Source organism: Syngnathus floridae, chromosome 21 (assembly GCF_059516105.1).
Source record: "Syngnathus floridae isolate MCC-2025c chromosome 21, RoL_Sflo_1.0, whole genome shotgun sequence".
NCBI lineage: Eukaryota > Metazoa > Chordata > Actinopteri > Syngnathiformes > Syngnathidae > Syngnathus > Syngnathus floridae.
The window spans coordinates 7,932,933-7,958,543 of NC_142433.1; the positions used below are offsets into that span (position 1 = coordinate 7,932,933).

At 46.1% G+C, this 25,611-nt stretch overlaps 1 protein-coding gene across 5 annotated transcripts; it reads right to left on the reverse strand.

The window, feature by feature from the left end:
- Nucleotides 1-702: 702 nt before the first annotated feature.
- runx1t1 (RUNX1 partner transcriptional co-repressor 1) lies at nt 703-25,611 on the reverse strand. 5 transcript variants are annotated; one of them, XM_088365445.1, is made up of 12 exons: nt 25,557-25,611; nt 24,845-24,996; nt 12,192-12,329; nt 11,198-11,457; nt 10,149-10,238; nt 9,321-9,502; nt 7,690-7,952; nt 7,136-7,236; nt 6,619-6,832; nt 6,262-6,330; nt 4,090-4,280; nt 703-3,845 (listed from the first exon to the last, which is right to left on the reverse strand). In XM_088365445.1, the coding sequence occupies exons 2-12, from the start codon at nt 24,870-24,872 to the stop codon at nt 3,468-3,470; spliced, it is 1,914 nt and encodes a 637-aa protein (XP_088221571.1). In that variant the 5' UTR covers nt 24,873-24,996; nt 25,557-25,611; the 3' UTR covers nt 703-3,467. The 5 variants fall into 5 exon arrangements, with proteins under 5 accessions (XP_088221571.1, XP_088221568.1, XP_088221567.1 ...); XM_088365442.1 differs by lacking the exon at nt 25,557-25,611 and having other exon boundaries at nt 7,690-7,949; nt 24,845-25,247; XM_088365441.1 differs by lacking the exon at nt 25,557-25,611 and having other exon boundaries at nt 24,845-25,245.

The following is a 25,611-nucleotide window of genomic DNA, read 5'->3' on the forward strand; positions in this document are numbered from 1 at the left end:
TTGAGTCGTCACTACACGACCAAGCATGAGAAAAAGTACATCTGTCTGATAAACAGCGAGCAACAGAGGCTGATGCATTGCTAGCAAAACTACAAGCCCAACAAGGACTTATGTTCAAACTTCACACCCAGAGATGCAGCGGCTTTGTCATTTGAGGAAAAGTTAAAGAAGTATAAATTGTACTGATTAATGATTGTTTTTTATTTGACCTGTACACCACAATTTCACATAGCTTAATATAAATATAAACAGAATAATTGTATTCTTCTAATTACCAGTACCAGCTATTTAAAATAAATAATTTAGTGCATTTTACAATGGAAGAAAATTGAGCAGGTTTAAGTTATCGTAGGTGTGGCCCTCTGACACAACTCAGGTTTTTCATATGGCCCCTTGTAAAAATTAATTGCCCACCCCTGCTCTAGACTTAAAAAATATTTCTGCCAAATTTTTAACCTAAATTTGTTTTTTAAAGACAAAATTGAAAATGATTGGTACATTTCTTTTAAAACCACACCACAGGTATGGCTGCTAAAACCTTTTGAAATGAAGACAATTTGTTTGGTTTGAGATGTTTTTGATTTTTGAGTTGCTCTATTGAATTGCCCAATTGTTGGAATTTAATTTTTTAGGATGACCTACAATAATTTCAGTTACATCCCTAAAGTTTTGTTTTAAAAGATGCATGCCACAACAACAGAGCAGGTAATAAGATATTTTATTACACCGTAAAGAGAACATCAATACCAGCATGATACTGCAAAGTTTCACAGATTGACCATTTAGTTTACAGCCTCCAAATGCAATCATTATCAGAACAAGAAAAAGAACGCAAAAACCAAGTCGACAAGAAAAGCACAGTTCTGACATAGTAGACTGCGATAGCTCTCTCTCTCGAGCTGTGGTCTCCACTATTGCACAACCAAATTTTTTTTTCTTTGTTGTCATTTTGTTTTTTTTCTTTAAATCAATTTCTTAAGAAATGAAATCAAAATGAAACTCTTCCATCTGTAAAAAATTCATCCAGAGCTGTCCGGATGAATGCAACTGACATTTACCATTTTGGGCGACTTTTAAAGAACGACACTCGTGAAGAAAAACAAATACGTCCAAGAAAAATGAACATTGCCGTAATGCGAGTTTTGAATGTGGCAGCTGTGGCTCAGGCAGGAGAGCGGGTAGTTCAGAATCCAGAGGGTTGGCGATTCGGACCCAGCTAGAACCCAGATTTTGGGAATGTCTTTGCCAAGGAATTTAGCTATTTTTTGTGTTGTGTTTTTGTGTTTTTTGGTCTTGTAACACCACGACATTATGAATAGGTTTCTTCGGTAGTAAAGAACAACAATAATCTTTTGAGGCCATTTCTTTTTACAGGACGTAGACAAAAATGTTGGATAAAAACCCAACTTGACGAGGTCTGCATTGTTAGCAAGATGGTTTTGCACAGCTGTACGAGCTTCCTCTTTGGGTTGAGTTATTTTTTTCCTGTTGTCTTTGTTTTTGAAATAAAAGACCAGAAGTAGTGGAAAAGAGGTAGAGTGAAACTTGCAGCGGCAGCAAAATATCAAAAGAATTTACGCAATTTTTTTGTGGTTTTTTTATATTTTTTAAACCCACGTTTGTCGCTACTAAAAACAAAGATGTTGAAAACAGTTTTCATTTTTCACAGCTTCGGAGGTGTCAGACACCTTTTTGGACACTTAAGCCTTTAGCAATGCACTGGAACAACGTTCATCTGAGGTCACATTTTGTTGCACGTGGATGCATGGGCTGTGTATGCACGTGTGCGTTTGTGTGTGTGCGGCACCAAGCGTTTGTATGTGATAGGTATGGTGGCGACTGGTGGCAAAGCACTGGCAACTGCTGACTGGCATTGTCAAATGAAAAAGAGCAAAGACGGGAAGAAATCCACCAAGCCACTTAAAGCAAAAATTGGGTGCGGAATGAGAAAATGCCTGCCAATAGAAAAAAAAAGAAGTTGCCGCAGTTTTTATAATTATTGCTCAAATCATTCAGTTAAAAGTCACTCAAGACGCTTGGCAACCTGTCACCAGTTTCATTGAGGGAGGAAAAATAATGATTTGATGCTCGGTGTTAATCTTTGGCTGTTTTTAACGTGTGTTTGAGTGTGTGTGTGTGTGTGTGTGTGTGTGTGTGTGTGTGTGTGTGTGTGTGTGTGTGTGTGTGTGTGTGCGTGCATGTGTGCACGCGTGGGTGTGTGGGCGGGTGCGTAACCTGGTGTATTGCAGTGTTAAAGCTCTCAATCGGAGTATATGCCATTTGGAAAATTAGTTTGTTAAAATGACTTGTTTTTGTTGTTCTCCAGTTTTGTCGTTTTTCTACAAAATCCAAAATATCGACCAACATGCGCCATTGTCTATTGTGAGAAGAGCCAAGCGTAGCTATCACGTTGAAAAATGGACGGGGGGGAGTTGTTCACGTTCTGCAGTGTCAAAACGCGTCGACGCTAACATACAGGAAAAAAAAAATTTGCATGCTCTATAAGGAACACCCACCACAGTGCAAATACATTTCGGTTTTCAAAAAAACAAATATAAATAATAACAGTTTGCATTCCTGCGCTAGTTCACAGAAAAAACAAATCTGGCTCGGATTCGAGTAGCAGCTCTGAGATGTCGCAAGCAATTAATCGCATGAAGGAGGAAGGTCAGCTCGTACATACGCGTCACATGAAAGCACGCCAAGAAACGAAAGCGTCGTCGTCGTGGTGACGGCCAACCGGGGTAAAGACGTCGTGTGGTCTATTGTCAAAATTGTACAAATCGTTTGGGCCAAGACTCGAGACGCATACGAACGCAGGGGGAAGCAAAGAGCACCAATTTGAAATGTGACGAGTTTCCGAACATTTCATTCCTTCGTCGCATCCAAAATGTCTTTCATTGCGTTCTTGTGATTTTGTATTCCGTCGTTTGCCAACTCGGATTTTGGACCGTTTTGGAAGGTTCTTGCAAATTCCTCTGTATTCCATTGTAGGTGTTATAAGTGAGAAAAAAAGGGAAAGTAGAATATTCCACATCTTTGCTCATTGGTGGGGAAAAAAAGTCATAATCCAGGGAGGGCACGAGTAATCCGATCAGGAATGGAGAATTATAACTCCAACAGCCCATCTGAGACAACCACAGACTCCAAATGTGAACTCTACGCAAGACGGCGAGAATGACCACAAGTGGCTTTTCAAAAGACGCTTCACCTTGGCTGGAAATGCATCAAGACAATACAGCAACTTTGCCTTTGCAACAATGTGAAAGTTGGATCGTCGGTGGTTGACTCAGATCCAACTTTTAGTGGGGCAGGACAACGCCGCTTGCTGTCTCTGCTCCGTCTATTATACAAGAAAAACACAACAAGAATAGCGGCGACGGGAACGAGCGAGACGACGAAGAGCCAAAAGCGAGCGTCTATTTACATTCATTCACTGGCAGCAAAGAATATCTTTGCTGTTAAAGTCAAGGCGGGTCAATATGACCCACATCACGCTGCGAGGTACGTGGCTCCCTCGAGTGGCCGTCCGGGGCGGAGGATGATGACGGCGTGCTTGGGGTGGCAGAGCGGGGGACGGCGGGTGGCATGGGGGCCGGACTGCTGGCACAGCTGCTGGGGGTGCAGGCCGATGAGCTGAGCGGGGCGGGGGTCTCGGGGGTGGGGAGGGCGGCGGCAGCGCCCCCGTGCTCCTGCTGCGGAGCCGGCGGCTGGGCTTGCAGGGTTTGCCCACAGACGTGATGGTGCTTCTCCCAGTCTTTGTGTTGGCAGAAGGAGCCGCAGTAGCGAGCCGTGTTGCAGCCACTGCACGTCTCGCTGGCTTTGCGCCCGCAGTTCCAGCAGCTCTGCACAAACAAAATAGCAACATTCAGAACATCATCATGTTATGATGTAAAATGGTGCTTTATACAGACATGGTTCTTCACAGAGGATAAAGAATAGATGCATGGAACTGTAGCATTTGTACTGATATGACATTTGTTAGCTTACTTAGCTGACTGAAATAATATGACATGTTTATTCAAAGTTTTGCCTCCAATTACATCCTAATTTTTGTTACGCAACTTTTGTGGCAACGTTTTTTCTGACCTCGCTGGAGTCCTCCTGCTGGTTGATGATAGAGAGCGCGTCCTCGGCTGCCTGTCGCTTGACCTCGGCGACCGTCTGCTCCATCTTGGCGCGCTCGCCGCTGATCATCTCGTGGGCCTTGCGCTCGGCTTCCGACACGGCCTTCTGCAGCTCCGACACCGCCTGACGCTTCACCTCGTTCACCGCCTCCTCTGGAAGGAGCGCACGCACACACGTATGCACACACACACACACACACACACACACACACACACACACACACACACACACACACACACACACACACACACACACACACACACACACACACACACACACACACACACACACACACACACACACACACACACACACACACACACACACACACACACACACACACACACACACACACACACACACACACACACACACACACACACACACACACACACACACACACACACACACACACACACACACACACACACACACACACACACACACACACACACACACACACACACACACACACACACACACACACACACACACACACACACACACACACACACACACACACACACACACACACACACACACACACACACACACACACACACACACACACACACACACACACACACACACACACACACACACACACACACACACACACACACACACACACACACACACACACACACACACACACACACACACACACACACACACACACACACACACACACACACACACACACACACACACACACACACACACACACACACACACACACACACACACACACACACACACACACACACACACACACACACACACACACACACACACACACACACACACACACAAAGTCAGTCCTTACGCACCCACGACCATTACATTGCAAAATTTGAAAATGTGAAAAAAGTCCGAACGTATGAGGGGAAAAACGTATCATACGAGAAAAGCAATGTTTGATGAAATAGCAACAGAAAAAGCTATCATTAATTTTGCCTTTAAGTGTGTCGCATTGGGTCTTTATGCATCCATTTCTGCGTCCAAAATATTTTGTTTGGCCAAAAGCAAAGAATGCGACTAATTGTGCTAATTGTGCCTTGCTGTCGCTCCCACCAAGCCCGCAACTAAACTAATTGCATATGCAAATGAGGCAATTTCTATTTAAATGATGCATTTCCATCGCGACGTCCCCAAGGCCCGGCCGGCCGGCGAGCAACGAAAGGCGCTTGAATATTTATCACCAACTGTAAACGTTTTCCCAGCAGAACCTTCGTCTCTTCACTCACTCGCTTGCCATTGTTGTCAAACAAAAACAAACAAGAAAATATATTTTGCAATCTCCCCGTAGGGCAAAACCAAAAGCCCGGCGTGAAACGGCGGTGTACCAAGAAAAGAAGATAACGACATCATTCTGTGCGGAAACGTTCCTCTCACATAACTTAATGGCCTTACACTTGTTTTTACAATTCCAGCACGTTTGTTTTGCGGGTCAAACGAGGGCTCATTAAAATGGAGGCTCTTTTCTTCCCTGCCAGCGCTGGCGGCTGAAGTGTGTGTCGTGCGTGCAATTGCGATTACGCCGACGGAAGTGACACCAGATTCAATTTAAATGCATATTACTCGGCCGCGTCGTTTGCGTTCATCTTTTCAGCAAATGGAAAAGCGCTCGTCTGCGTCTCGGACGCAGTCGTGATCGGCAACTCCCACAATTGTCTTCGTGTAGAAAAATATAAAATACAAATGCGTCAGTGTATGAGGAATAATGTCATATGACAAAGGAGAAAAAAGTAAACGTAAAAAATTCCACAGTAAAGTGGTATAATGGGAAATTTTTCAAGATAAAAAGTGAAAAGAAAAAAAAATTCATCAATTAACATGAATAAAGTAGGAGAAAAAATATGATTATAGTTGCATGTTAAAGCAAAAAAAGACCAAGGGAAAATGGTCAAAATTACAAAAATTGGGTCAAATTTTTATAAGCAAAAAAAACCAAGCAATCTCACATGATCACAAGAATAGGGGGATTCAAAAACACATTTCCTCCTCCTCCCTCAACTCTGAGTTAGAATCACCTGCGCTTTCTACCAGGCAAGATGGCTGGCACACTCGCCGAGAGGCAATAAGAAAGTGTGTGCGTGTGTGTGTGTGTGCGTGCATTTGTGTGTGGCTCACCCGCTTTCTTCCAGATTTCCTCAGGGACGTAGCCAGAAACAGGCCGATGCAGAAGCTCCCTGTGAATGTCTGACAAACACGTACTGTCATTAGCCACTCCCTGCTACATGCACATGAAGACACAACAATCTGGTCAGCTAGCATAGAAAACAACACAAGGACATGAGAGCCTCTTCCCAAGCCACACACATACACAGATGACGTGAGTGTACATGTTTGGTAAACCTTATTGAAGGTGTACTTTGTATTGGGTAAAGCTGGACAACATAGCATAGCAATAAATGACAAGGGGCTAAGATGTGCGCCTTATGGAATGCCACTTTCAAATATTGAAGACAAATAAAATTGTTAAGCAACCTGTTGTGGTGTTGTCCTGCGCTACAGGGCTCTGCTGCCTGGACTGGCCACTGGAAGCGGCGGCAGAAGCGGCGGCGCTTTTCTTGAGCTCCTCGGCGTCGCTGTAGCACCGGATCCAGTAGTTGAGCTCCTCGCGGTCGGCCTCCTGGCAGCGTCGCAGCACCGTCAGTGAGCGCCGCGTCTTCTCCACCATGTCCATGATGCAGTTGAGCAGCTGCGGGACACCACAAGACGCCAGGTTGACGTGGTCAACAAAAAAGGTTGCCTTCATCAACATGGCCAATATCAATATCCAATTCAGCTATTCATTAAAATATTTTAAACCTATTGAAGAGTTCAACTCATTTTTAGTTTTTCAAATCAAGACATGAGACAATGAAGGATGATGATGAAATAATTCAAAGTGAATATAAAATTGTTGCAGCAAATCCAGAGCAAAAGGGACAAAACAAAGTGGTTGGCTATTGCGATGATGAGCAGAGGATGCAGTGAGAAAATAGAAAAAAAATGTTATTACTTTTCTTACATGGTCAAGGTGCTTCCACTCCTCAGCCCACTCCCTGTCCGTCAGCCGGTGGTCGATCACCTCGTCCTGGCGGCCCCCTGCACCGTGGATGCCTGCAAAGAGACCCACGCACAAAGGCAAGCTGAAGCTCCGACAGGCGGCCCATGATTAAAACATGATTCAGTTGTTGGGCTCTGACAAGAAGTGATGCAAACGCCGCGCAACGCTTGGAACCTGTGGATGGGAAATGCGCCCGGCTCTTCTCCTTGCTGCTACAGCAGAGTCAAAAAGTTGAAAAGGGGTTATTCATATTAGTGACGGGCTTGTTTTTTTTTTCTTTTTTTTGCAGCAACAAAGACCTTTGCAACAGTTTGTTGCGGTTCAAACAACAAACTATTTTGAGCTTACTCCGTCTTCAGAAGTGTGTGTGTGTGTGTGTGTGTGTGTGTGTGTGTGTGTGTGTGTGTGTGTGTGTGTGTGTGTGTGTGTGTGTGTGTGTGTGTGAGTGAAAAGCACACATGAAAAGCAATTGAATTGGACACGTGACACGAAGCGGACCCACGTACCGATGGCTCGGGCCCTCTCGCGGATCTCCCTGTGACTGGTGGGCGGGTGGCGGTAGTGGTGATGGGCGGCGGCCATGTCATCCAGCCGGTATTGCGGCGGCGGGGGCAGCGGGCCCCCCGGGTGGCCCAGCCCGTTGGGCGGGTACGCCACGCCGTTGGACGGGCTGAAGCGCTGGGCGGGGCTGACGGTGCACGGCCGCTTGCTCGGATGTACATCAGGACCGTGCAAGGCGCCGTCGCGCTCGAAGCCGTTCTCTTTGCTTCTGGACATGAACACATTGTGTACTTCAAACACGCTTGCTTTGCGTTCAGAGATGACCCGCATTGCGTCAGTAGTGTGACTTTGTCGTAAAGCATGGTCACATTTTGTTGCGTGTCAGTGAATTCAATTCGCTAATGATGCTAACGCGAGTCCACTAACAACAAAATGCCGTTTGTTGCAAGTCGCTTTCATCTGATTTTGTTGCAGTAGATCAGGGGTGGGCAATTAATTTTTACAAGGGGCCACATGAAAAACCTGAGTTGTGTCAGAGGGCCACACCTACGATAATTTAAACCTGCTCAATTTCTTCCATTGTAAAATGCACTAAATTATTTATTTTGAATAGCTGGTACTGATAATTAGAAGAATACAATTATTCTGTTTATATTTATATTAAGCTATTTGAAATTCTGGTGTATAGGTCAAATGAAAAAGAATCATTAATCAGTACAATTTATTCTTAACTTCTTTAATAAAAAGTCCTTGTTGGGCTTGCAGTTTTGCTAGCAATGCATCAGCCTGATGCGCGCTGTTTATCAGACAGATGTATTTTTTTTCTCATGCTTGATCGTGTAGTGGCGACTCAAATTATATTCTTTAAACACAGCGACCTGTGTACCACAAATCAGGCACATGGCTTTACCTTTCATTTCTGTAAAGAAATACTTGGCAGTCCATGTTTTGTTGAAAACACGGCGATCCTTGTCAACTTTTCTTTTCTGAGGGTCAGCACACATTTCTCGGGCAGCGTTACTTCGCACTGTTCACCTTCACGCACAGCTCACATACACGTACGCTACACGGAAGTGCGACGCCTTTCAAAATAAAAGCAAAACAGTTGTATTGCATGCACGACACTGATTTCATTTTAATTTTTTAAATTAAGTTGTAATCAAATATAATTTACGATTGGCCTCATGCGGGCCCGCGGGCCGTATTTTGCCCAGGTCTGCAGTAGATGAATGTAGCCAGGTGCTTGTGTGCGTGTGAGTGCGTGTGTTGACAGTTAAATCCCTCCCCCTGCCCCCCCATGAACAGATTGAACTTGTTAATGAGCTGTTTTTATGGGCTCCTAATGCTCATCCGCAACCCTCCATATGCTCCTTTCCCCTCCGTCCCTCCTCTGTCATCCCCAGCCTCCCTCTCCGCCCCACCCCCTTCCCCCCACGCTCACTTCCCCCTCTCCGTAGCAACAATGCGCCCACAGAGATGTCTGCATAATGGTTGAGATCCTGCGATGCACGACTCAACTGACATACAACGTGCAGCATTTTAGGTTTTCACGCATTAATTTGTACGACGGAAATGTCTCATTTGTACGAAAGAGAGCGGTATCGAGTGTTATTTGAGCGGACGGAGGGAGGCCCACCTGTCAGGTGTGCGCCTCTTGCCGTTGTCATTGACGTCGAGCAACAGGTCGGCTGAGTCGACGGGCGACGAGGTGCTGGTGTCCAACAGCAGCTGCTCGTGCTGTGCCAGGTACTGTGCTGGGTTCTGCTTGGCCAGACGGGCGCAGTGCAAGAGCTCACGCTGCAGGAGCGGCAGGTTGGCCTGCAGTGGCAAAAAGAAAAAAAGCATTCCAAGAGTGCCATCTCAGGTCGCCTGACTCGGGATCAATAAAGTATTTATCTCTCGATCCATCTAAAAAGGGACATCAAAGTGCATGCTAAGCGCTAATTAAGTCCTCATCTGCTTCCACTTTGTCAGCGGGCCGAATGGTGTTTCCCCCCACCAATGTAAAGTGCCGAGCAATCTTCGGGTTCCACGCAAAGGCTCGCTTAGCCTGCCGCGCGCGCTAACATTAGCATGCATGGTGAAATACAGCCATTGCTGCAGCTGGGCTTCCACGCACCTATAAACATGAACATGCACGAGCACACGCACGGGCACACTCGCCTGCCATATGCTCAGTGGCATTCAAGGTCCCACAGCGGGGAGACACTAAATTTAGACTTGGGGGAAGTAAGAGAGGAGGAAAACTAGCGATGGAGAAGAAGGGGAAAAAAAAAAAAAAAAGAATAAGCAGCAAAAGCTATTTTCGTGATTTCTTGCCAATGACGTCCACCAAATTATTAGAGTTGACGGAAACTTAACTTACTAAAACGAGTCTTGAGAAAGACTTGGATTAAAGGAATGACCTAAAAAAATAAATAAAACAAAGCTCAAGTACATCTTAAGACGATGACAAAGTTGTTACCTTGAGGAAGGGGATGACAAAAGGTCGCAGGGGGAAGTTGGTGGCTTCATGCAATTTGCAGTGGAACTCCTCGATGGTTAGTGTGGAATTCTGTACACACGCACACATGCACGCACATACACACACGCGCACACGCGCACACGCACACACGCACACACATCCATGTGGAAGACATTGAGAATCGTCCTCGCTGGGAGAGCGAGCGCATGTGCGCGCTAACAGGAAGCACATGGGCGCACGGGTTGAGAGGAACAAATATCTGCTTTTCTTTGACAAAAACAAATAAATCAAGTAAGTGGAGTCGCAGCACAAGAAAACAAGACGCCGGCGAGCTTGTTTGACATCAGTCGCTTTCTTTTGTTTACAAGTCGATGTTTACGATCCTCATTAAACAATCACAACTTGTACTCACAATTAGTTTTGTAAAATCGTCACTCGGGGTTTCAAAGTACGCTAGAAATCAGGGACGGCGTTTTAAAGCGGGGTCTTGAACAAGGTTTCAAATGATGGCCACTCGGAGTTTGAAATGAGCACTCGAAGTCGGCCAGAGGTAGCTCAAGGCATTTACTGCAAGGGGACGCACCGATGTTGGAATTGCTAACACAGATCAAACTTTATGGTTCATTCTGCTCGACAAACAAAGACGATTTCTGAGCTCATGTGGGCCTCCCTCAGCGACACGACCAGAAGATGATTGACACCGCGCGCTGAGGCGAGAAGAAAAAAAAGAGGAAACGGAACAAAACACGGATTCGCGTTGCCTCCTCCTCCTTTGGCGCCGTCATTTCCCACCACTGAATTTTGACGCATCTGTCGGCGCAGATTGCGCCTCGGCTCCCCGGAGCCGCCAAAGCGCCTCATTAGCGGCGGTGGAGGGAGGGAGGGAGGAATGGAGACTCAAACAGGAGTTTCCAAAAATAGCATCCCGACGTTCGATCCCTTCCTCGCACTCAATGGGGTTTTAAATCGGAATCATGGCTGTCAGGCTGGGGTTAGGGCAGGGGTAGAGTAGGGGTGGCAAAGTGCCTCGTGAAGCGGGCGCGACTCACCACCAATCCGAGGACGAGTGCGCGCACGCGTTCACCAATCTCGGGCGAGATGTCGTTGCCGAACTGCTGCAGCGTGGTGAGAAAGCGCTTGAGCTTGCTCAGCTGCCGGGCGCCACACGCTGGTGGCAGCTGCTGATTGGCCAGCGACAACGAGGATGAGCCCGGCCCGTTGCCGTAGCCGTTGGGTGGCGACGGCGCCCCATTCAGCGCCGTGGGCGAGTGGCTACTGCTGCCGTTCGTCACCGGGGGAGGGGAGAAACCTTGAAAAATCCCAACAACAATTGGTCACTTGACAGAGCCAAACTAGCTTATCATAAACATAGTAATTAATAGACATTTTGGCCTGCATAAAAATATGATAAACGTCTGAACCAAACTAACTTAACTATGACAAAAATATGACATTAAAATTTAGAATTTCAAAATAATTTTTTACATAAAAATTGCATTCTCATCCCTTCTTTTAAATACCACTGAAGATTTTGTGTGCGTGCGTGTGTGCGTGCGCGCGTGTGTGTGTGTGTGTGTTTAGTGAGATGAAATGGCGCCTCCTCCTCTAGCTGCCATCCAAACATGCGACACATCTGCTAACAGTTCAAGTCAAGCCGTAAATCAATGAAAGAAGGAAAGAAAGTTCCTAAATAAGAACCCCCCCCCATTTCCCCTCTCCCTCCGCCATGTTGCCATGTTAATGTTTTCATTGGCTCCAGGAATGTCAGTACTGTCCTGTGACTACCTTGGAGTAGGCATGACATTGCCGGAATTAGCCCCAAAGTTGTCACCCCAAAAACAACAGACTGCAAAAAAAGTGGATGAATAAGTGTTGAAATATAACCACAGACCAATGTGTAACAAATTGCATCCGGCTTTTGGCAGTTTGAAAGTCTTCATTGGCATCCCAAGTTTAGGGTGACGTCACTCAACAAGCAAGGCAACACACATTCATGGTCCCCGGTACAAAATTAATCTATGCGGAAAAGTGGGATGCACTCACGGGTGGTCGGGGTATAGGAGCTGTTTCGGAGAGGTCCTTGCGTGCTGGGCGGGGGAGGCATGGCGGGTGGGGTTAACCTGGACTGCGTCTTGACGTCCGCAGGTGAGTCGGGCATGGTGGAGCGCTTCCCAGGGCGACCTGTAGGAAGATGGAAGCGCATCAAGGCCAAGGCAGAGTAGCGAGCGCCTTTTTTCACAGACAGCGGGGTGACACTGCTGCACATGCGGCGTCGTCATGTGAGCAAGAGCGAAATTGCGCCATGCAGCGAGCACCCATTACAGCGCCATCTGTGCCCGCTGGTATGTCGTCCGCTATTGCCATTTGACAATTGTTACACGGAGGGGCAATTGATAAGAAGGTTTGGTGGTGGTTTTGATGAAAAAGGGTTTTTAAAGCCCATATTTTCCCTTCTGGGCTTTTCTTGAATAGCTTTTGATACTTTCTCTTCATATTTGTGCAAAGTGTTTAAGCCCGTTAGCGTGACCAAAACGTTAAGTGCGCAAAACTGAGGCGCTTTTGGCAAGCGCCTTGCTGCCCATTTTTCACGCTTGAATTCATTAGCTTGACGTTGAAAACACGCGCGTCCGACAGCGAGTCGTCATCTAATTGCGCCCATTCCGACAGAACGCACGCGTGCGGATGATTTACAGCGCAGACTTTGGAAAGTTCACTCGTACTTTTCGTTTTGCCCGGCTGCTGGCAACGTGAAAAAATAATGAAAAACATACGAGAAGCCAAAGTGATTAATCACTGAGCTGCCGTAGGAGGCAAAAGTCCTTACACGGGCATAAAAACACGTCAGCGTGAGGCCAAGACAAATAAAGTGCGCGTACAGTGTGCTCGCTCAGTCGCTCACGACAATTAGCAAGCAAAAGAAGCGCCTTTGAACCCCAAAGAAATATTGAAAATGGTAAAAACACACATGGGAAAATGTCATTTTTGCCATTCATTTTGAAATGTTACAATTGTCGCGTGCCTTTGCGAGTCAAGGTTAGCCTCGCATTGCTAGCTTGGGCTCGTCTTCTATAGTCGTGTGACCGCCGTACTGCGCCCAAAACAATTACATTCGATTTTCATCGCTGACGCCGAGATGAATATTCCTGACAGCTCGTCCGCATGGAGGCGTGCCATGCATAATTCACAAGTCCACCTTAAACAACCTTGAAAACAAAGCTGGCACGGCATACAGGCAGCACGCTCGGCATGTTAAGACTTAACGAGTGCGCTTAACGCGCGTCTCTCGTCCATTTAATACGGGCGGCCGGGCCGGGCGATCTGCGTGCGTGAGAGGGGGCGTGGGACCCTCCCCGACCAACCGGCCGCCTATCGACGAGCGCGGGCAGCCTTTATGGAAAAGGCTTTGACTTTGCCCAAGTAGCTCTACGACTTCTCCGAAATGCTGTGGCCGGGGGAATTGATGGACGCGGAGGAAGAAAGGCGCGCCATTATGGACGAGAGCGGCCACTTCAAATTATTGATGGAGGCCGCGAGTGTTTGCCGTGCAATCCCGCGGGTCTCTTACGGCTCTTCATTAAATGCACTTACTGAATTGTTGCTGGACATGCAAGCCATGCTTTTTGTTGCACGTACTGCGAGATGATGAATATGAATATATAAATAAACAAACAAATACATAAATAAACAAACAAATAATAAATAAATGAATAAATAATGTGATCATTGCACAAATGTTACATTTTCACATAGATGTGCGCACCACAGAATCCCTAAACTACAGCGACCTTTGAGTGAAGTAGAGCCAGCAGTCTCTTTCAGGTCCACCATTAGGACATTGATTAAAAAACGAAGGTTGAGCGCATCACGTAGGCACCCGCCGCTCCCCACCAGGATGTTGCTGGCCTTACATCAGCCGCTCGGCCCCTTCGCATTCACCGCGCTAGAACATGATCACCCGTGTTTACCAAATCATTCCCCCGGCCAAAGATATGCGGTTCGATGCCCAGCCGGCTCGCCACGCGCGTTGCCGTGGTTACACGCAGGTTGCATCACTCGGCCGACCAAACAAAAGTGCCGCTGCTGCAATGAAGGAGCCGGGCAAGAGGGCGTACCAACTGCCTCACCGCCAACAAGACAATCACTCTGAAAGTAGCAACAGCAATTTGGAAAAAACAAACAAACAAACAAACAAACAAACGGACAGACAGACAGACAGACAGAAAGACAAACAAACAAACAAACAAACAAACAAACAAACAAACACGCAGAAATGTAAAGGGCTGCCTCTAACACAACATTGCAAAATGGTGCACCTCCCAAAAACACACCAAAAAAAAGCATCATGTTTAACCAACATGATCAAAACATGAACATCTTGGAAGATTCCCAAAGATCACGAAGTTAACAGTCCCCGATCCCAAGTCAAACACGCTAATTGATTTTAATGCAAACAAATTGTGGAGTGCAGCCTTGTCCCAAAATGGCGCACTCTCAGGCAGGGAAAAAAAAATCTAAACACAGAAAAACGCTAATTTATGTTAATGTGAACAAAACATTTGAAAACACCAGAGCTTGTTTTGATTTTTGGTTAGCTTAGTAAATGTAGTTTCAGTTATTTTTTTAATTTAATTTCATTTACAAAAACGTTTTTGTTTTAGTTTGACCTACTTTGTATTGTTTGTTACTAACTATTGTCCAAGGCTAAGCACAATTTAACTCTCAATTCTAAGCAAAGCCTAAATCAATAAAAATCCCCCCCTACCGATTTTGTCTCCAAATCTTTTCACATTTGCGCCGAACATTTTGTTGGCGTTGGTCTGGAATTGTGCAAGCAGCGACAACTGCGACAGCGTTTGGCAGGATGATGAGCTCTTTCATCACGAACTCACGTGAACGTGTCACAGCCAACATAGCCTTGCCACATTATTTCTTTTCATCTGCTAACAAAATAATAAATCCTTGTGACATCATTTGCTAGTTAGTGAACAACAACTTCAAACAACCTAACTTGAAATTCATGCAATTCATTTATTCTATCTATTGGCTATTTCTCATCTATGTTTTGGGTTTTTGTCAAAATTATTCATTTTCTTCTGAGGGCATTTTGACACGTCTTAAGGGATGACACCACTGTGGCGGGTTAGCAACAAGCAACACAATATCAGGGCGTTATCTACATTTTGACGTTAAGCGGGAAAAAACAACAACAACAAGGCAAGAGGGCGTAATAAACCACCGAATCTTGTGAATTCTGCTGCAGTGTTTACACTGTGCCGAGCCAGCAAAAGGACAGAAGGAGATTCATCAATGGCACGCTGAAGGTCTGAATACCATCTGGTCCATCACACAAATATTAACACACACAAACATGGCTGCCAAAGCCTTCACTCACACGCACGCACGCACGCATGACATGCATGCATCACACACACGCACGCGCACACAGGCACACACAGGCACACACAGGCACACACAGGCACACACAGGCACACACACACACACACACACACACACACACACACACACACACACACACACACACACACACACACACACACACACACACACACACACACACACACACACACACACACACAGACAGATGTGCGCAATGGCCAACAAAACATCTGTAGTGTCGAACATCAGTTGTGTCCTTTGCTGTGTTTGTCTAAATAAATAAATTGCCAAAATGTGATGTGTGTCATTGCCATCTGTCACCGCCCTGGAGCAAAAAAACGTTTTTTAAAAACTGTTAGATGACGATGAGACGTTGCCTTGTCGTCTCGGACCCACGTTGCACTAATTGTCTTCTCGAGTGAACAACGTCAACACGGCTCCTTGGCATGAGGCGCACAGATGAGCCTCAAGAATACGTTGTAGCAACGGGGTCAAATCCTCCGGCCTTGAAGTCGCGCACCCCTAACGCCAACCAAAGGCGTGCCTCCATTTTGCGGACCAGCACTACCTGCCGGGGTCACGCCAGGCCACTTTGCTGACCAAAGAAGTTTGGGAGAAGCGCGCGCGTGGCTTTGTGGCTCCGCTGCGGCATCCCGCCCGAGTGCCGCAGAGCTACAGATGGATGCCACCACTCTCTCTGGCGCCGCGCCAGCACCAGCCAGCGAACAGCTTGTCTGGCACAGAGCCCCTCGCGCTGGGCACATGCGTGTGTGTGTGGAAACAGTGGCAAGCTCGCCGTGCACAGATGGGCGGCCAAAACACCTCCCTCGCACCCTCCCAGAGCAAAAAGATGTGCTGCGGTACGGTCGGAGCCGTAACGGCCCGAGTGGACAAGTCGACGAACGGAGCCATTTGCATTGACGTTTAAAGCTCAAAGTCAATGAAAGCGCAGAGGCCGCGCCATCTGCGGCTCGGAGGGCGCAGACGCGCACACGCGCCGATGCGTGGGCGGGCGGGCGCTGACAGCTCACCATCTGTGCACCACCAGCGACTTCACGCTCCGCTGGCGTTGGCTTGTCCTTGCTCCAGCTTCCACGGGCCCCCACCAAATCACACGTCACACAAGAAAAAATAAATAAAAATAAAATAAAAAACACTGCTCACTTTTACTCTTTGCAATGGTTTCACATCTATTGGAGCATGTTTCTATCGACGCTTGACCCCATTTTGTCACAGCCATTTTTTTCCCCCATGTACCACGCTGCTTGACAACAGCCAATACCCGAACTTTCCCCGCTTGCCACTAGAGGCGCTGTTTTCGAAAAAGCGGAAGGTTTTCCAAAACCACAGGTGGCAAGATAGGCCCTTCTGGCACTTGACAACATTTTGCTAGAAATACGCTTGCTCCATTTCACCACAAAAACATTTCAGATACAGAGTAACACCAAAACTGGGAGGAAAACAACCCTGGTCGCCATGGAAACACTACTCCATGTGACATACAATAACTGCTTCTTCCGAGCACTTCCAGCGTGTTATGTGCATCACACTAGGTTCAACTAATGGATGCCGATATTGATTCCCAACCACTTCCTGTCACCCCCCCCTGCTTCTTCTGTGGTGTCATTGGTGCCCCCATCCTCGCAGCACTTTGCTGCCATCCAGACGTTTGATTAACATATGTCGTCGTGTTTAGTCCTCATCACACACGAGGGCGCAAAAAAAGGCAACAAAACAATTTATTTCTGCGAGAGAAAAAGCGTGCGGAGATGATTGCGAGCCAACGAGGCCGACACGCTCTTCCACCGCCAGTAATGGAGGTGAGCTGCCACAAATGTCATCACAACAATAACGCAGACACAAAGAAAAAAGCGAGGATGACAAAATGAGACTCTTGGCAGTGAAATTGCCAGACGAGCTCCACGCTTGGATCCAAGAAACACTCCGCTTGCTAATAAAAAGACTCGCTTTGAGAAACAAGCGTGCTCAATGCAGACAGCACGTTTAATGTCAGCTTGACATGTTTGCACAACAACAACAACATGGGCTCATCCGTATTGGCTTGTTTATTGCCTTAACACACGAGCAGCTTTTGGAAGGAAAAGGCACATAGACCTTTTTCTTCTCTATGTTTCCAATTCTGCATTCCACAATCCGAGGCTTTTAGGATCTGCGCGAGGGGCTGCCGCTAGGTGTTAGCTCGGGCTGGCTGCCTCCCCGGGTGGCCAATAATCAATATAGCGAGGAGCGAAGAGGAGAAGAGTGGCGGCCAGACCCCCGACTGCTACAGATGGTAGCGAGTCGTGCTGCTGAAAGCAAAACAGCGACTCCGAGATGTACGGCGCATATTTTCTGAGGGGGGGGTGGGGGCGATCTCTGGGGAGGTGCACCAAAACAGCCGAAATGGCGCAATGAGAGCAGATGCGTGAAGCCTCGCACACTCGGGGTGCGTGCGGCAGGTCCCCAACCATCTGGGCCCGCCTTCGCACTCTTCCTCCTCTGCAGACGGATGCTAAGCTATTCATGGCGCATCGTAACATTTGGGACAAATCTGTTGCTCTTTTCATGCTCGCCTCAGCTTTTCTGTAAATTCTGCCGGAAAGAGCCTCAGAGTCCACAAGTGGAGTAGTCTTCTGACTTGGCAAACGTGGGCTTCCCACCAGGCCTCAGAGGAAGCCTGATAGGACAGCCAGGACGAGCCGGGGTCGCACTTCCCGGTGCCGTCAAGCTTCCTGCATCCGCGGCCCCAATCAACAAAAAAAAAAAAAAAAAAAAAAAAAAAAAGCAAAAACAAACATCCTGAGCACTGTGCGTCTGCTCATATCCTGAGCAGCCCGGCGTTCCCATCCTCTGCCATTGCAGGTTCCTCTTCTGGTTCCTGAGCGGCAGGGCTATCTGGGTTCCTCTCATTCTGAAGGCCCATTGTCTGGCTGGCCCAGCCCGGTTCCTGTTGCCCGGCCGTTCGGCCGCTGTTTTCCATCAAGTCTCCGTCAGCCACGTTGTGATTGTGGAGGCTATTTTGGTGGAAACATTCCATGCGGTCACTAAGACCGGCCTGCTTCCTCGCTTGCTCGATGCTCTGAGCCTGCCATGGTACCGCTGGCCTTTTCGGGAGACCTGTCACGTGTGAATTTCAGCCAAATATGCAGAGAAAAGGGAATATGTCACTTTCACTCAGAACTCTTTTTGATTTTTGAAATGGAGGAAATGCACTCACCAGCAAAACACGTTCTAAAAAAATTGGGTTTTCAGGTTGCAAACGGCTAACACGCCACGGGGAAGTTTGCAGTTATGGAAACAAGGCAAAAAAGGAGTCAAAGACCGAAACGTATTTAACTTTCTCAATGCTATGACATGCTAATAGCACATGCGGCGGCAGGGGGTGTGAGCTGTAGCCAAAAGCAGATGTTAATAAAGACACATAGGTGACGGACGGTGTTGCAGGAAACAGATGGCCAAGAAATCATCGCCGCGCAAAGCCAAACAATCTCGCAACATCTGCAAAAATATTCCTCGGACTGACGAGGTGGGACAAGTTTACCCCCAATTTTTTATTGCGTGTCTGCGAGATTGCTTTGGTCAAGACGTTGTTCTCTCTCGCTCTATGATCCTGGGCTTTTAAAATAATACCTTGATGAAGTTGCACTTGCCTTCAAATATTGGGAAGTAAATAATAATCACGTGGAGGGAGTCAAGAATTTTGTCCAATTTTTGCGCCGCTTTCCTCAACATTGCCATCGTGCGTAATTGAGCCTAGTTTAGAACAAGTTAAACTAAATGAGGTGTTTTACTTATCGACCGCATGGAAAGAAAATTGACCGTCGTCTTCTTCTTCTTCTTGCCCAGAGCGTCGACGCCGCTTTTACTGTCGAGCACTTTCTGTATCGGCAAACAAAATAATTGACACTTTTTCACAACGGCGGGCAGTTTGTCGGCCGCGTCAACAAGACACTCGTAAAACGCATCAAAAGCAAAACTGGATTCAGTTCTGGCGGCATGTTGACGTGAAATTGACATCTCGATCTTATTTGATTATTTTTGATACTGTATTTAATTTCCTATGGTACTTGCTTTCCTGAGTTCAAAGTAAGTCTACCGAATGCAGCAGCTCGTATAAAAAAATTAAAATGTCCTTCTGACAAATGTGAGTGTATTGGGCTCTTAATGGTCTCAAAATCCCGCAGACACAAACATTGGCGCACTCCATCTTTTTGAGTGCAGAACGGAGGTGATAGCAGGCAAAGTCTTCACTTCGCCTTTTTAAGGATTCGCCCTGCGCATTTGCACGCCGACACAATCACATCCAGAAGAGAGGCTTATCTTTTTGGAATAAGAAAAGAATAAGAAAGGGGGCTCGTCACGACGGGCACATTGTGCGTGCGTGAGGGGAAGGCAATATGCATTTGGGCGATTACAATATCAGCAGACTCCAGATGGAGGCTGGAAAATAAACAGCGCGAGAGAAAGACAGGGCAGACATCTGTGTGTGCGCGCGTCCGAGAAAGTACAGTTAATTAGCGACTCAATCGCAGTCTATAGAAAGCCTGGAGGGGAGCTGCTAATGTCTTTTGGGTCTTGCAAAATTCAAGAGGCACTTTTCCCCGGAGGAAGACGGAAAAAATAATCTGTTGCATCATTTCTCGAGCATTCTGGCAAATCGAACCAAAAACACAAACCATCGTCAGGCGATTTTGTCTTGAGTTGCGGGAGCAAATTTGAAAGACAAGCAGTCGGCGGCAGCAGCAAATTTAACACGCGGCAGAGCAAACCCCCCCCCCCCAAAAAAACCCAAAAAACACTTCAAAGAAATGAAGCCAGAACAAAACCCATTATGTTAGCTTAATGCTAACAAGTGCCATAGACAGGCTAACGGAATTAGCATCAACATTGAGGTTGTTCTAAACACAGACGGGCGTAATGGGTAAATATCTTTGTTCTATTCCAGGGGTGTCCAAACTTTTGGCAAGGCGGCCAGATTTGGTTTGATGAAAATGTATGGGGGCCGACCATTCGCACCAACATTCCTTGAACCATTTCCATTGTAAGTGAACTTGTAATTATGTAACTATATCCTTTGCTGTCTGCAGATAAATTGATATTACAAATGAAAATCTGCTGTCGATTTTTTTAATAGATGTATTAAGTTTGTTTCATTATTGTTATTGTTGTATTAATAAGAAGGGTGATATTTGTGTAACTGCAGTAAACAGGCCAGGTTGCATCATGTCAGATTTTGGATCCAAATTAAATAATTTTCCATTTGATCTTTTTTATTTCAACTTCATCGGCACCAAATTACTTCATAATCACAAAATAATAATCCATTGTCTTTTTGTTCTTTGCAATCACTGTGGGTGGACAGCGCGGACACATAGTAGTGTGTAGAGTTAGTAAGAAGAAGACAGCTGTCACCAGTAGTCCGTGTTTTTTTTTTTGCCTTTCCCTGTGCAGCATTACTTGCAGCGTCTCTGATTTTAGCGTCGCTTTAGTCCAAATGTCCAAAGTCCGGCCCGCGGGCCAAATCCGCCCCCCGGTCAGATTTCATACAGCCCGCAGCTTTGGTCTTATAATGTATTATTTATGAATCAAAAAAAAAAATCATGAAACTTGAAACTGTAATTCGTCGTATTACCAAAAGGTGGCAGCACCACTCCGCTCATTTCTGCTTTAGCGACTGCAAAGAAAACGAGGAAATTTCACTTTGAGGGCCGTCGCCTTCAAGAGAAATGGGAATTACAATACTTCACTGAAAATCAAGGAAATTGTGTTTGTCTAATTTCTAAAGAGACAGTTGCCTTGTTTAAGGATTTCAACCCAAAGAGACACTATCAGACTAAACATGCAAACACATACGACAAGCCAACAGGGAGTGACCGCACTCAAAAAGTGAAGCAGCTCCAAGCTGAACTGGCATCACAACAGCGATTCTTCACGCAGGGCTGTGAGTCAAAAGTGAATGAAAAGTAAATATTACTTAATATTAAATATTGCGAAGTGGCCATATCAATACTGTTGATGTTATGAACCTGTAGACGTGACACAAACCATTACTTTCTGAAAGATATTGTAAATGACAAGAGCAAAATTCATTTGTTTTAAGTTTTAATTATAACAGACAACTTTGCATTGCTTTTAACTCCTGTTTAAAATGTTCATGAGGCAAAAATAATTTGCAACTCATGCAAATTTAAGGTATTTCATACAGTTTGTTCAATGTTATCGGACTCTTCAGATATGAATGAAAGGCAGCATTTGTGTTTTTAGTTGTTCACATCTGCCTGAGTGGCTTATATTTGGTTATTTTGTCATTTAAAAAATAAAGACAATTGGGAGAATGAAATGTGTTTTATAACTGTGTATTTGCATGAAATGTTTGTAGTTAAAAAATGGCCGAAAAAACGATTGGCCCCCAGGCCCCTTCACTTTATCAAAATCTGGCCCTCCTTGCAAAACGTTTGGACACCCCTGCCTTAGTCCTTGGTGTTTAGACATTTGAATGAGGAAGTGTCTGTGTCACTGATTATCTTGCAAACGGATCCTTATGTGCGGGTGATCAGGAAGGGACGGAGGAGACACGCTCGCAACCGATCATGAGCGGTGGTCAATGTTCCCTCTAATTTTTCAAGTGTCTGTCTTTGTACAATTTCAACAGCTTTCAAATAACGTTTCTGGTGAATGTAACGCTCGAGGATTGTCCAACTTCCATATTTTTCCCTCAGTAAACTCGCCTGCCACTTTGTCTTCACTGCATGTTTCGCAGAGGAGACCTTTCTCATTGGAAAAGGAGAAAATCTCACCTAGTTTCACTGTTTCCTCTTGTAGTTGCACACATTCCGACAGCCATCCAAACTTAAAAGAACTGCCGCATCTCTTATTTATTTTGTCTTGGCGAGTGGATGTGTCGCTGCTCATTCGTTTCGCCATGATTAGCTAATTTAGCATTCGCATCGCTTGTCTCCGCCGCACTGTCGTTAGCTAGCTAACCTGCGCGGCACGGATGTGCAGGACTCATATGTGTCATACATATATGTAGCGTAAGTGAACCATATCATATCATTGGCTGGACACCTGTCAATTACTGATTTACACTACAAAAAGGCATAGAAAGAAAATCACTCATCCACTTAATTAGATCAGATTACGTCTATCATTAGATATTCATCAATCAGTTCATGCAGAATTCTATTTTGTGCGCAGCATGGAGTTTCTTGTGCGCAAAGACTGCGCGACCAGTGCGCAATTGCGCAGCTGCGCAGCTTAAAGGGAACATTGGCGGTGGTTCATATGCGCATTCCCGTTAGGACGAATTTTATTTCTGTGGTTCGCTCTGGGGCACGCAGGTCCCAGCGACAGTGCCAGCGGGCCATTTATTGTTGTTTTTTTGACACAATGCCTCGGGCCAGCTTAAATTTAGACGCGGGCCGTATTTGGCCCTCGGGCTGGACATTGGACATGCCTAATATTCGTATTGTACTGCCCTCTGTTGGCCACGAAAAGCAAACAAACAAATGCAAATGTAAGTTGCGACTGAGGGAGGTGATTTGACTCTCTTTACGATTTGCAAGATCCGACTAAACTGGCGTGATTTTCGTTACAGGAATTTGCGACTAAGCTGTTAGCACTGAGCAGCTACATTCCCAACAGCCACAGATAAAATGATGTCGTAGGGCTCTCTCTTGATATTAAGACTCTCGCCAGGTAGGCACACAATAAAACACACGTGCACGCACACACACACAACTTGTGCGCACACACGAACATTCAGTCCCTTAACACCATCTTTCACGGCTGATGAAATTCAATAAGTGGCGACGAATACCACCCTCTCGCTGATAACCATCGATGGGCCTATTGATCGACAACGTCACTAGCGCACGCGCACACACTTGATTCTGTCAATAGCACACACTGTGAGACTTAGTGAAGCTCGGCCGATCCATACGTGCGCAAGGTACAACAAAAATCAAATCAATCAAACACGCAGCCCCCCAAAAAATAAAATTCAACATTTTTAACAGAACACAATTTGGTCAGTCTTAAATATAATAAATACTGATGGAAAAACTTGTCATCACATTGTTGTGGGCACATTTAAATATTACTGCCACATTTACAATTAGCATGTTCGAATTTCATTTGTATAAAATTTGATTTTTATTTTCTTTTTTCTCTAAAAAAATCAAATGCTCCTGAAAAGTGATGCCTTTTGATGTGTGCATTCGTATTTTGGGGAGCAATTTGGAGACTATCCTGCACATTTTGTGGTATGTTTGACAATTCAAACTGTGGAATTTGCCAATCTTCCCCCAGGAAATAATAGAAAGGAATCATCAGTTGAAGCCACAACATGATTGCAAGGCCACGTACGTGCGTGCATGTGCGGCAGGCAGCCTGATGCGTTTGACCTCGTGGCCCAAAAGGGAGAGGGGGCTTGCATGGGGTGGGGTGGCGGTGTGTGCCAGGTGTGCAGTGGACTGGCGTCCAGGCAGATGGCCGCTTGGAAGCACCACTGGCGGATGTTGCAAGGGGATGAAAACGCCGCGAGCCAGTGAGCAGCCAACACCGCCTTGTTTATACACAGTCACTTTGTGTGTATGTGTGTGAATGCAACACACACACACACACACCTACACACACACACCTACACACACACACACACACACACACACACACACACACACACACACACACACACACACACACACACACACACACACACACACACACACACACACAATGACCAACGTGCATTATTTGTTTACTTTCAGTTATTCCCCCTTCCTAAACACAGCCAGCTTGCTAAATAAAAAATCTCTGTATCACCAATGAACAAATTTGCACAATAAAAACAAAAAAATACAAACAATAGCGCAAATAAAATAAAAGCGGCCCCATAAAGTATTCTTCTGTCTGGTTCATCAAGGCACCATCACACCAACGCCATGTGCACGTGTGCAAACAATTTTCCCACCGGAGTCCAAACACGGCCAGGAACGCGTTACACGCACAAGCACAGAGACAGAAGCGGAGAGAGGCTGCCCACGCAATGACACACAAGAAAGCATCTTGCAAAAATGGCATTTACGTGAATTATCAGTTTCAAAATGCAAGCAAATATACGTTTCACTGAGCTGATGTGCACCAGCAAAAGCAAGCCAGGTGCTGTCTACTTCTTGGCAAACGCACACATCAAATCCTTGCACGTCTTCCCCAAATCGTTTTTGCACATCCAATTGTCATCATTTTGTGGCAAGTGAAGACAAAAGAATCCAATAGTGAATAAATAAAAATCGACTTACACTTTAAGGAGTCAGAGATTCCCACCATGCGGCACGTCGGGGTGGGATTTGCGGGGCGGTGCTCGGGAAAGGCACCGCGGCCACGCCGGAGCTCGGCGTACGGACCGAGGCTGTCTCCCCACGGCGCGTACTTCCCAAAAAAAGTCCGGATGCTGGATGGAGGGAAAGAGGGAGGGGCGGAGGTACTTAGCAAGAAAGGGAAGGGGGGCAGGCTAGCAGGCTGGTGAAATCCGTGGAAAGGTCGATGAAGAAGGTGAAGTGGGTGCAGAGGACCGTTGGTGGTGTTTTGGGCAATTTTGGCGCACAGGCGCTGCGCTTGTGTGGAGGAGCAGCGGCGCTCTGACGCCTGCAGACTGCGTGCGCAAAGCCAGGTGGAGGGGGCGGGGCCAAGAGTAGCGATGAGCTGTCTCATTGGACTGCGCTTCTTCTTCAATAAAGTAAATAAATATACAATAACAAAAAATTATATAAGATATAATAATATACGATAAATGTGATATTTTTCAAAACTAAACATCCGCATCCATATTTCTACATATTTTTTTTTAATTTAAAAATATTTTTCTTGATTTGTCATCAAGTACCATTTTTGGTGAAATCATTGATGCATTAATTTATCAATGTGCCTTTTAATCACTTTGTAAGGGCTGGAGTGGAACTGTATCATCCAGTATTTGCTGATTTAGAAGACAACAATGACAACAAGGAGCTACTTTGCAATGGGAATAACGCAGGTTGGGCAATCTCGGTCCTGGAGTGCCGGTGTC

Bases quoted from the DNA above. Each gene is read 5' to 3' on its own strand.
- runx1t1 (XM_088365444.1), bottom strand. From the start codon at position 13,376: ATGCCGTGCCAGCTTTGTTTTCAAGGTTGTTTAAGGTGGACTTGTGAA. The intron at 12,330-13,255 runs GTAATTGTTTTG...ATCTTCCTACAG, and splicing joins GTCAGCGATGAAAATCGAAT to GTCGCCCTGGGAAGCGCTCC. The intron at 9,503-10,148 runs GTAACAACTTTG...TTGCCACTGCAG, and splicing joins TTGTCATCCCCTTCCTCAAG to GCCAACCTGCCGCTCCTGCA.